Source organism: Epinephelus fuscoguttatus, linkage group LG5 (assembly GCF_011397635.1).
Source record: "Epinephelus fuscoguttatus linkage group LG5, E.fuscoguttatus.final_Chr_v1".
Classification (NCBI taxonomy): Eukaryota; Metazoa; Chordata; class Actinopteri; order Perciformes; family Serranidae; genus Epinephelus; species Epinephelus fuscoguttatus.
In genome coordinates this window covers 15,327,056-15,338,641 of record NC_064756.1, presented here as the reverse complement: position 1 = coordinate 15,338,641, position 11,586 = coordinate 15,327,056, and the positions used below count along the sequence as shown (strand labels likewise).

Sequence of the window (11,586 nt, the reverse complement as noted above, 5' to 3'; positions counted from 1 at the left end):
CGCAGCACATGCCCGCGTGCACTCACTACGCATGCGTACTACGAACATAAACAGAGCATCTCCAGAACTTGAATGACAAGTCGGTTAAAACAAATATCCAAGTTAGGATACTAGTTACTGCTCCTTTATTTTCACATCCTGGGGGCACTGAGAAGGAGAAATGTTAGTCCTCGCATCATTTCGGCTGTTGACTGAATTTCTGAGACTTTTGTGAGTATTTTAGGCATGGTGAAGTGAGGAATATGTGAGGAACAAACAGCAATGCTATGAATTTTGCATGTTATATAGCCTTCTGCTTTGTACAGCTGTTAACTCTTTAATACAGTAAGAGAATGGGTTAATCATTTTTTATAATGACTCACTATTAATAAATCTATTTGCCTGTATGCTGCAGAGGGGGAGCCATTGTATCCCCAGGTGCAATTTGCCTGCCTCTACCTAACAGTAGAAGTTTAATTTATCTCTGTTGAATTGTCTCCTGTGTTGTTAAAAAAAAGTATCACAGGCTTAATGTTTGCACTGATAAAACTGAAGGAAGTATACTTTCGTCACCTCTTTGTCCCTCTGCTACATACCAGGTTGAAGTCTACTGCTCATAAACTCTGACAAAGGTACACTCAGATCATAAAGATCATGTGTGTATATTCGAGCTACTATGAGCACTGATAACTTCAAAAGCGGTCACTGAACTGAGGGATAGTCCAGGTAGTCAAGACTTCAGATACAGACCAACGTGCTCAGGCAGAGCTCCTGGAAATAAAAACAAAAGAGGAGAAGAGAAGGGAAATTCTGCTGAGGTAAAAGCATGGGCAGGTGGGCCAAGTTGAAGTCCTCCGGCTGGACTTATCCTACCGCAGTTCTGTCACTCTATGGGTTTTTTGCCAACTGCAGAGTAGCAGAGCCCTTCCTCACACCATACCTAATTGGACCACACAAGAACATCTCTGAAGAAGTGGTAAGCGTGGCAGACACATACATGTTTGCATGTGTTTACATAGACACACACAGGTTTTGTACAGGAGCTCTTATCTGAGACCAGCTGCTCTTCTGTATTTATTGACAATGAGATAAAAATGCTGTGGACAAGAGGCAAAACAGTGTGCCTGGATCAGGATTGCTGTTTCCCCACAGGTGACCAACTATCTGTTCCCTATCTGGACGTACTCCTACCTCGCCTTCCTTTTCCCAGTCTTCCTCCTGACTGACTTCCTGAGATACAAGCCCGTCATTGTCATACAGGGGCTCTTCCTGGTCACCAACTACATCCTGCTTTGCTTTGTGCCGGGTCTGCCTGCTATGGTCTTCCTTCAGGTCCACTGAAAAATTAATAAATCAAAGTTACATCACCTATATGTCCTGTCAAACACGTTTATTTAAAATATCTTTTTAGATATTGCATAAGACTATAATTCTGCTGTTAACGGACATATGGTATTGCTGTACTGTTGCATATTACTCAAGAAGAACGTCTGATAGACTGCATTATGTTTTGCATTAAGGTTGCAGTCTCTTTCAAACTGTTTCATCCCACCCACAGGTCAACTATGCTGTCGTGACCTCCACAGAGGTGGCCTACTTCTCCTACATTTACAGCATGATTCCAGTTGAGCATTACCAAAGAGCCACTGGTTACCTGCGCAGTGCCATGCTGGCTGGATATACACTTGGTGCCAGCCTGGGCCAAGTGCTGATCTCCCTGGCAGGTAGAGCTTCTCAGCCTATATAAACAGAATAGAATTAGATAGTAATGTTTAGCTGTATTTTCTCCACATATATCTCCTGTTACAAAATGTCTTGAGCAATCTGAGCCAACACTGATGAAGTATGAACTCTAATAAACAGGAGTGGACTACTTCTACATCAATACTATCACTCTGGGGATTGTAAGCATGGCTTTTCTCGTCTCCTTCTGGTTGCCCATGCCCCAGAGGAGTCTGTTCTTCAAAGGGAAAGAGGCTGCAGCTGTGGGCTCGCAGTCCCAGCAGGAGGGGGCTCTGGGAGCAGACGGCATTGAGGAACCGGTGAGGGATAAGGATGAGGTTGGCTCAGTGAAAGAGAAGATGGAGCATAATGGCAGTGCTGGCTGGTGCAGCAGGAAAAGTGCAGCCAATGCAGGCCGTCTACTTTGGCAAAGCTTCAGGGAGTCATATTCTTCCAGGCATTTTCCTTTTTTTTTGATTATTTATCAATACACATCACACTTTGAGTGTAGATCTGCTGAGCATACACCTTTAGCACATCTTGCCAGTATTATAGTTTAATGTATTTTACTTTCTTTTAGTCTCTATAATGTATTCATATAGTAGCACTCTGTGAACCCTCTAATTACACTCATGATTATAATCTGTGTTAATGATTAACACCATGCAGGAACTTGATCTACTGGTCCCTATGGTGGGCTCTGGCCACAGCTGGCTACGTGCAGGTTTTCAACTACATCCAGCTTATGTGGGACCATATAGAGCCATCTGCCACTTCATCCATCTATAACGGAGGTGTTGAGGCTGCCTGCTCCCTTGTAGGTAAGACTGGTTGTAAATGTGTGTGAGCAAGAGAGAAAAAAGTACATAAATAACAAGAAAAAATACATTTGTGGTTCTCTTGTACCTTAAAAAACTTAAGAAATCAAATATGAAAATAACACATGTACAGTGTGTAAATATGTATCGTCACTGTGCTGAGGCTGTAAGTGTGAAAATCTACCTACAATATATACATTTGAGAAACAAATAAATGCAGTAGAAAAAGCCAGCTTTTTCCAACTCCGCACCATTTCCAAAGTCAAGCCATTTCTCTCCCTCAAAGACGTGCAGATAGTCACCCACGCTCTCATCTCCTCCCGTTTAGACTACTGTAACTCTCTGTACACTGATATCAGTCCGTCCTCTCTGTCCCACCTCCAGCTGGTTCAGAACGCCACTGCTAGGCTCCTCACAGGTTCCCAGAGGAGACACCACATCACACCTGTTTTGGCCTCTCTCCACTGGCTGACAGTAAAGTTCAGAATTGACTTTAAGGTTCTCCTGTTTGTGTACAAGGTCCTTGATGGTCTAGCCCCATCCTACACCTCAGACCTTCTAACCCCCTATTCTACGCCCAGGTCCCTCAGGTCAGCTGACAAGGTGCTCCTGGCTGTCCCCTGTCCAGACTTAAGCTCAGTGTGATCGTTCCTTTGCTGTGTCTGCCTCCAAACTGTCGACCAGCATCACCATCCTAATCAGATCTGCTCCCACCAATGAATCATTTAAGTCCAGGCTCAAATCCTTCCTTTATTCACTAGCGTTTGAGTCCCCCTGATATGGTTCTTCCTGACCCGTGCCTGTGTGTGTTGTGTCTCTATGTACATGTGTGAGCTGTGTACCTCACAGTTATGTTGTCCCTGTGTATGCGTGTTTTAGCATTTTATTCCTTTTGTACAGCACTTTGGTCAACATAGGTTGTTTTTAAATGTGCTTTATAAATACATTTGAGTTGAGTTGTACAGTTATGTGCATTGTATGTTGAATTAAAGATATTTTGGGGGGCATTTTTGCCTTTAATTGATAGGAAAGTGAAGCATGAAGGGGGAGAGAGGGAATGACATGCAGCAAAGGCCCACGGGTTGGAGTCGAACCCGTGCCGCTGCGGCAACAGCCGTGTACAGTACATGGGGCGCCTGTTCTATTCACTAAGCCACCGACACACCCACTGTAGTTTATTTTAAGGTGATCACACACCATCTTGCTATCCTAAATAGCCTACTCTCTCGTCCCTCCTAAAAGCAGTATTTAATCCTATTTAAGTAATATTTGTCAAAATGTTTTATGAAATTAATAATGTGTTCATCACCCACAGCTTGGGGCTGAGGGCCACAGGGTAGGGAGAGTATTGAAAGACGGACAAACAGATAGTTTGTTTTGGTATTTTCTTGTGATTTTTTGACAATAAAAGACATATAGAACAACACCTTCTTCGAATAAATATTGCCCCAAAAACATCAAAGTGGAAACAAACCACTTATGAACAACAGATTTGAGTTTTCTAAGAATAGTGTGCACAAAAGCACTGTTAATGAAGGAGTGAAAAGTTGCTTTTGGATGCTGGTATCTCACAGAGGAGCTGGAGTTTCACAGAAGCAGGGGGATGACTGATTGAACCAGGAGTTCAATTAACCCAGGGGAGGGCAGCACGACCACATTATATAGAGCAAAATAAAAATTTAACAATGTTATTAAAAGTTTCCATGTCTGATGGCACACAGACCTATAAAAACTTGCAATTAAAAGAAAACAACCATGCTGTTCCAGGTTATATGGGATACCTGATTAAATGGAAAATGTGTATTGATTTTGAAAGGGGATAGCAGCACCATGGTCCGCTTGGCTTACGCTCAACCTGGCTCAGCATGAGAAGAAGAGTAATTGCTTCAATTAAGGAGATAGAGTTAGGCGGTAATGGATTCTCTGATTATTGCTGATAGTTGATTCCAAGAGCCGGCTGAAAGAGGTTCATCATAATAGGCAGGTGATGTGATGACCAGCAAAGGTGTGTGTGTGTGTGTGTGTGTGTGTGTGTGTGTGTGTGTGTGTGTGTGTGTGTGTGTGTGTGCGCGCGCATAGAAGCCACATTGCCGTTTGTACCATCATTCAAAGGAAGAGATACTGTTACGGTTATTTAATGAATCATAACAAGGATGCACAGGCACAGTGGAGGTGTTGTCCACTAGAATGACAGATTTATCACATCATCCTTCTCTTCCATGGTCCAGGTGCCGCAGCTGCCTTCTCAGTGGGCTACATCAAGGTGACCTGGGCAGTGTGGGGAGAGCTGGCGTTAGGGTTGTTCTCAGCTGTAGGAACGGGTGCTGTGTTTCTGATGGCGTTCACCAGCAGTATCTGGACATGCTATGCTGGTTATGTGATCTTCAAGTCCTGCTACATGCTTCTGATCACCATCACAACGTAATTTTCAGTATAACATCTTCATTCTTTATTCTGCAGTGTTATCATGGGTTTTTCAAAAGTAGAGGGAGGAACAGAATATTACTACTTTATAGCAGTAAAGTGACCTAATCTTTTTAATTTATCAGACTGTCCTATTAATTGTCTTTTACACACTTAGTCATTGTATCCACCTTACTGAAGTTTGTCAAAAATCTCATTGTGCAAATATTTTGTGAAAGCACCAATAGCCAATGTTACAGTATTGTCTCAATATTAATATCTAGGTATTTGATCAAAAATATCGTGATATTTGATTTTTTCTTTATCACCCACTCCTAAGTGTTTTTTTTTTTTTGTTTGTTTTTTTTTTCATTTGGGTTTTTTTTGTAAAACAAGCTTTACAGACAAAGAAGGGTAGTTTTGGATTAGGAATGCAATTACAGATTATTTTCATTATTGACTTTGGCATTTTTACCCTAAACGTTACCCAAACTATCTATTGACCATCAAAACAGTAAATGCCTTTTCTGTTGCTCAACTAATTGTTTCAGCTCTATTTTGCATTGCTTATAAATACAGTATCTATGACTAAGCATATACCATACTTCTCTCAGAGTAACTGTACCCACTTTGTCATTTTAGATTTCAGATCGCATCCAACCTCTCCATGGAGTGCTATGCCTTGACATTCGGCATCAACACTTTTGTAGCCCTTTCACTGCAGACCATTATAACGGGCATAGTTGTTGATGAAGCCGCACTGGGACTAGACATTGTGACACAGGTATGTGCATACACATTATTAATTTATTAGGGTTTTTTTTATTAAATGGCAGAGCACAGGGAACTTAACACTGACAATCTGTGGGTGAGCTCACTCTGAATCAAGAATATAAGCAGTGTAAGACCTCTGTTAGATGACAAACACTAAAACGTGAGGAGAGAGCAGCACCTTGTGGTAACCATTCACTGTTGCATGCAGACAGGTTTGATGAAGATGAATCCATAGCATGACTAAACTAATGTTGATGATAATGACTGAGGTCTTTCTCTGCAGTTCATCATCTACGGCAGCTACTACGCTGTCATCTCAGTGCTCTTTCTGATTAGAGGGACCTACACCGCGTATGTGAATCAACACAATCCTGAGCACACGGGAACCAAAGATCAGCAGTTGAGTGTGGAGGTGATCTCTTCCGAGCATTTCTGATGAAGGTCAATAAACTGTTATTGTCTTGATAATACTGAATAAGTAGGAGACTGTTCCATTTGATGATAAGGCATAACAGTGTTACTGCTCTCTAATGAGTTTAAAACATCCTATTGCCTAATACAACAATGGCCCTTAGTCACCAAAAGGAGGCTGAGCATCAAGAGTGGCTTAATATAGGTATGCCATTTGTAGTGGAAACTTGAATCATCCAATGACCAAACATTATATGGAAGCTCAACATTGAAGTGCTATAATCCCAAGAGTGTTAGGTGTTGAAGTCATCAGTTCTGATGCCAGAGGTGGAGATACAATCAAACGCCTTAATCAAAGAGAGTCATATTGGATCCATGCCCTTAAAGGCACCAAGCACCCTGGTCTAAATGAGCACTTTGACATCTCATCTTTTTTACAGTCATTTTCTTCATCCTAAAATATAGTTACACTTTGTTTGATTATATTGGTATTATGTGACTGACAGCCTGTTAGAGGACCTTTTTTACATTTACTTACTCTGTTGCTGTTGGCCCCTAGAGACCTAAAAGAATGTTGCATACTCTCACCTGTGCACACTTGAGGTGAACACAACTATAATTACTCTATTTGTTTCTGTGTCACTGTACCCTCAGGAAAGCGCAAGCTGGTGCGCGTTGGTGTATTTGTAATGTTTCTAGCCTGTTGAAATAAAGGCCTTTTATATTTTTCAAACCATCTTGAGTGCCTGGACCTGGATCATTTATAGCTCTTTTTTTGGCAGTAAGTCTTCCTCTTTTTGAGCACCATTGGTTTGAGGGACACCAGTAGCGCTCCTGCTACCCTTTTTTTTCAACGGACCTTATTTGCTGACTAAACTTCATGGGCGTTTTCCGTATCACCTCATTTTGTTATCTCTTCATTAATCTACTGAGGACACCTAACAGCACAATAAAGCTGTAACTATTACCGATTAGTGAAGCATATTAAAGATAAAGTCTTGAGATTTTTCTGGCTGCCTGTTTATCTCGGCTTGAGCTGGACCATCACCAAGGTAGTGTTGCTCTTTGACCGGGTTGTTGATTGACCAAACAAGCTCGACACTTTGACAGCCTTAAGTGTTTCCCACAAGGAGGCAAGACGGACAGAGCGAAGGAACGTATGCACACACCTGAGACTGGTAGAATAACAGCAGAAGATGGAGGCAGTGAGGAGGTGGAGGGCAGACTGGAAGTATCCCACTACTCTGCTGTGCATTTATGGATTCTTTAGCACAGTCAAACCCCTGGAGCCTTTCCTCATCCCATACTTGACGGGACCGGACAAGAATCTGACGGCAGAACAGGTACAAAAACAAAGGCAAATGACTTGAAGGTGATCTATGCACATTTACAAGAGTCATACATTTTCTTCCTATGGTCTCAGACAGTCCAAACATGTAAGTAAACATGAACAACTCTCACAAATCCAGTGCTAACATTCACATTTGTGATGTCATCAAGTATTAAGTCTAGAGCTGCTTGACAGACAATGAATTAGGACGTTACAGATGACACTGAGAGCACCCAGGGGACCGTTCAGAGTATATGGGTACATTTTCTGTTTCAGCACTGAGAACACTGCAATAGAATTAAGTTCATCTTACTATATAATGACGAAAACTCTCATCTGTGTGTCTGTTCCACGTTTTTCTCCTCACTGACTTGGTCAATCCATGTGAAATTGGCCAAAGAGGGGGCTATAGCAACTGATTGAAATTGCAAACTTTGAACGGGCATATCTCATTCCCCGTATGTCGTAGGGACTTGAAACTTTGCACAGAGATGCCTCTCCTCATGAGGAACGAATTTGCCTCAAGAACCCATAACTTCCGGTTATACAGATTTTCCGCCATTTTGAATTTTTTGAAAAACACTTAAAGTCGATCTCTTCCTAGGAAGTTTGACCGATCTGCATGAAACTGGGTGAACATAATCTAGGGACCAATATCTAAAGTTCCCTCTTGGCAAAAGTTGGAAAACTTACTAAAACTGAGCTTCTATAAGGCAATGAATATTGCAGAGGGCGAGGCTCATCACATAAAGGTGTATAACATCTCAAGGGTTTCACCGATCACCACGCAACTTTGTAGGCATATGACCACACATAATCTGAGGGGACCCCTCCATTATTGACCCCATCAAACAAAATGGGGGCGCTAGAGAGCTAATTTCTTATCTAGGCCTAACCGCCATATTGATTTTTACTAAACTTGGTAGATATGTAGAACAGGACGCCTCAAGGTGAGTGGAGAAATTCAACTCTAATTGGCTACTGGGTGGCACTATAACAACAGAAAAATGCTTAAAAATGGCTAAAATGCGACCGATCGCTGTGACTCCCCCTGTGGCCCAATGTTGTTGTTTTTGTTTTCTAATTTTTGGTATGACTAAGTCATGGTATGGTATGCTGTACATGATCACGGAAACTGTCAGTGTGTCATTCTGTCAGTCAGTCATTCTGTCTGTCCCACGTTTTTCTGCTCACTGACGTGGTCAATCTATGTGAAACTGCACATAGGCATTGAGGACTGGCATAGGTAGAAGGTGACAAAGGTACCAATGGGTATGGACTAGTTTGGGTATAAAAGGAGAAAACAAACACTGGGTCCACAAAATCAGGCTCCCATTCATTGTCAGTGGGGAAGCCTATGACATCACAAGTTTGAGACTTACTTCTCTGGTTCTGGCCTTGAAAGAGAGTAGCTCATGGTCACATTGATCTTTCTTAGGCCATGGGAATAACATAAGTGGTGTTCCACTTCAACTAAATCACAAACCAGAAAAATGCAACAAGTTAAATCAGGCAGTCAAAAGAGCAACCATAGCTCAACATTGTTTCAGTTTGCCTCGTCAGTTATGTGGCATTGACACCAAATCCTAAAACACATAATGTACTTATTTGTTTGTGTTTGCAGAGGTGACATTCACATGTTTAATCTCTACAAAACAACCAAGTTGGTGAATCACAGTAAACGGTTAAATGCAATCTATACGACTTGAGTGATAAAACTCCAATCATGATTATAAAACCTTTGATTTATTTATATGACATAATACAGTGCCTGTCTTAAGTGCAATAGCTCTTTAACATTTGCTTATTGATCTGTTGGTGTTTCCTCTTCAGGTGGTCAATCAAATTTTACCAGTATGGACTTACTCTTACCTGGCAATGCTGGTGCCAGTGTTCCTGCTGACTGACTGGCTGCGTTACAAGCCTGTGATGGTGTTCCAGTGCGTCACCCTCTTCGTCACCACAGGGATGATACTGTGGCTGAAAAGTGTACCAGCCATGCAGGCCATGGAGTTCTTCTATGGGGTGGTGACGGCCAGTGAGGTGGCCTACTTCTCCTACATTTACAGGTGATGTACTGTAGCTCAAAGGGCAGAGCAAAGGAGCAGTGATACCAGGTGTCAGGGGGTTGAGTTTTACACAGTTGGGACACGTGTGACATTTTGGATGTTGTTTATTGCAGCATGGTGGATCTGAAGAGGTACCGGAAGGTCACGTCTTACTGCCGCAGTGTCCAGCTCCTTGGATACACAGTGGGCTCTGTGCTGGGCCAGCTGCTCGTCAGCTTTGACCTCATGTCCTACAACTACATCCTGGTGCTTACTCTAGTTTTCACCGCCATTGCTCTCCTCACTTCCTGCCTGCTGCCAATGCCACAGCAGAGCATGTTCTTTCACCGTAAACATACTGGAGAGAATATGGTGACAGAGGGAACAAAGAGGGATGCAGATGGGACAGGGGATGCAACAGAACACACAAGCGGAGCAAAGGCATCCCTGGAAGAAATAAAAGATGAGAAAGTGGAGAAAGGAGAAACTGAGAATGAAGCAGGAGTAGGAATGGATGAAAAAGCTGCAAAGGGCGAGGACCCTGTGGAGTCTGTCGACACACAGAGCTGCGGCCAAGTCCTACTCCGGCTGTGGAGGGACTTCAAACAGTGTTATTCCTCCAGACAGCTGCTGTATTGGTCAGTGTGGTGGGCGATGGCCTCCTGTGGCTATTACCAGACCGTCAACTACGTGCAGGTCAGTCAAGTGAAGAACTACGCACCTGCTTTGTTTTGACATATTCATCAAGTCATTGCAGTAACTTGTGAGTGTGACGAGTACCTCTGTATCAGCTAAATGATCGCTGCAATGTACCCCGCAGATGCTGTGGGAGCATGTGCAGCCTTCTCAGGATTTCAGCATCTACAACGGAGGTGTGGAGGCAGTGTCCTACCTGTTGAGTAAGCAATATCATATAAAGGTTTCCAGAGCAGGATACAGATAAGGAGACACAAAAGTACATTTCAAACTAGGGCTGGCCGATATGTCCTGAAAATGATATTGCGATATTTTAGGCTATATCTCAATACACCATATATATCGTGATATTTTTAAATCTCCTCAAAAGCACTTCATTAGGACTGGGAGGCAAAATCGAACATAATATTTCTGACCCAATACCCTCTCTGATGCAAAAGTTACTTCACTTAACCGTAATGTAGCATTTACAATAAAGGAAAAAACACCATTTATATCCAAAATGTAAGACAATATATAGTCTCATATCTCGACAGTGACATTATATCATCATATTGCCCAGCCCTATATCAAACCCATTTTCTCAGTGCTTATTAAATCGTCATCTCCACTACAATAATCCTAAATTTAAGTGTTCTGCAGGTGCAGCAACAGCCTATGGTATAGGCTTCACCGAGGTGAGATGGGATCTGTGGGGAGAGCTGGCCCTGGGTGGTTTCTCCGGACTCGGGGCATCAGCACTATTCCTCATAACCTTCATCGGCAACATCTGGGTCTGCTACGCTGGTTACATCATTTTCAAGTGCCTGTACATGCTGCTGATAACGATAGCAATGTAAGTGTTATACGATAAAGGGGGGTGTTTTTACTCATGATTCAGACTGGTTTTTATTGCAGGCATAACAGGAAACAAAACATCTAAATAAACAATCCTAATCAGGTACCAGATTGCAGCTGACCTGTCAATGGAAAGATACGCTCTTGTCTTTGGAGCAAACAACTTTGGAGCGCTGGCTCTCCAGACGATCCTCACTTCTGTTGTGGTTGACAGCAGAGGGCTGGGCCTGAGCATCATCCCTCAGGTGAGCAGTCTGATCGGGAAATGTCAATCGGGTCTTCTGTAGATGTAGCAGAAGCGTTTTTAAGTCCACTCGTTGTGATTTTTTTTTTTTTTTTTTTTTTGCAGTTCATCATCTATGCCAGCTACCACCTGCTCATCACTGTGGTTTTTTCTCTTCGGGGACTGTTTACCATTTGGAGAGAGAAGCAGAGGCGCAACAAAGAGTCCGACGCTCCGGTCAAAAATGAACCTCCAGACTCAGAAGAGCAGAGATTCTGACACCACCAGCTGAGACAATCACTTGTGCTTTTGGTCCCCACTGTGTCCAAGTGACCATGTGCCAAT

At 42.6% G+C, this 11,586-nt stretch overlaps 2 protein-coding genes across 2 annotated transcripts; both read left to right on the top strand.

Annotated features, from left to right (window-relative positions):
* Positions 1-72: 72 nt before the first annotated feature.
* Positions 73-6,750, top strand: slc19a3b (solute carrier family 19 member 3b). The gene is made up of 9 exons (XM_049575956.1): positions 73-210; positions 579-955; positions 1,132-1,311; positions 1,538-1,703; positions 1,843-2,158; positions 2,371-2,522; positions 4,748-4,940; positions 5,565-5,706; positions 5,980-6,750. Exons 2-9 carry the CDS (start codon positions 806-808, stop codon positions 6,130-6,132), a joined length of 1,452 nt encoding a protein of 483 aa, XP_049431913.1. The 5' UTR covers positions 73-210; positions 579-805; the 3' UTR covers positions 6,133-6,750.
* A 447-nt stretch (positions 6,751-7,197) lies between these two features.
* slc19a3a (solute carrier family 19 member 3a) lies at positions 7,198-11,521 on the top strand. The gene is made up of 7 exons (XM_049575946.1): positions 7,198-7,450; positions 9,271-9,506; positions 9,620-10,181; positions 10,306-10,384; positions 10,824-11,016; positions 11,122-11,263; positions 11,368-11,521. Exons 1-7 carry the CDS (start codon positions 7,304-7,306, stop codon positions 11,518-11,520), a joined length of 1,512 nt encoding a protein of 503 aa, XP_049431903.1. The 5' UTR covers positions 7,198-7,303; the 3' UTR covers position 11,521.
* Positions 11,522-11,586: the final 65 nt, after the last annotated feature.

What these genes read in the sequence shown, in the direction of transcription:
- slc19a3b (XM_049575956.1), top strand. Translation starts at nt 806, where the DNA reads ATGGGCAGGTGGGCCAAGTTGAAGTCCTCCGGCTGGACTTATCCTACC. An exon ending in GGCTGCCTGCTCCCTTGTAG is followed by an intron (nt 2,523 to 4,747) that starts GTAAGACTGGTT and finishes TCCATGGTCCAG; the next exon opens with GTGCCGCAGCTGCCTTCTCA. An exon ending in CTTCTGATCACCATCACAAC is followed by an intron (nt 4,941 to 5,564) that starts GTAATTTTCAGT and finishes TTGTCATTTTAG; the next exon opens with ATTTCAGATCGCATCCAACC.
- slc19a3a (XM_049575946.1), top strand. Translation starts at nt 7,304, where the DNA reads ATGGAGGCAGTGAGGAGGTGGAGGGCAGACTGGAAGTATCCCACTACT. An exon ending in AGACCGTCAACTACGTGCAG is followed by an intron (nt 10,182 to 10,305) that starts GTCAGTCAAGTG and finishes TGTACCCCGCAG; the next exon opens with ATGCTGTGGGAGCATGTGCA. An exon ending in GCCTGAGCATCATCCCTCAG is followed by an intron (nt 11,264 to 11,367) that starts GTGAGCAGTCTG and finishes TTTTTTTTGCAG; the next exon opens with TTCATCATCTATGCCAGCTA.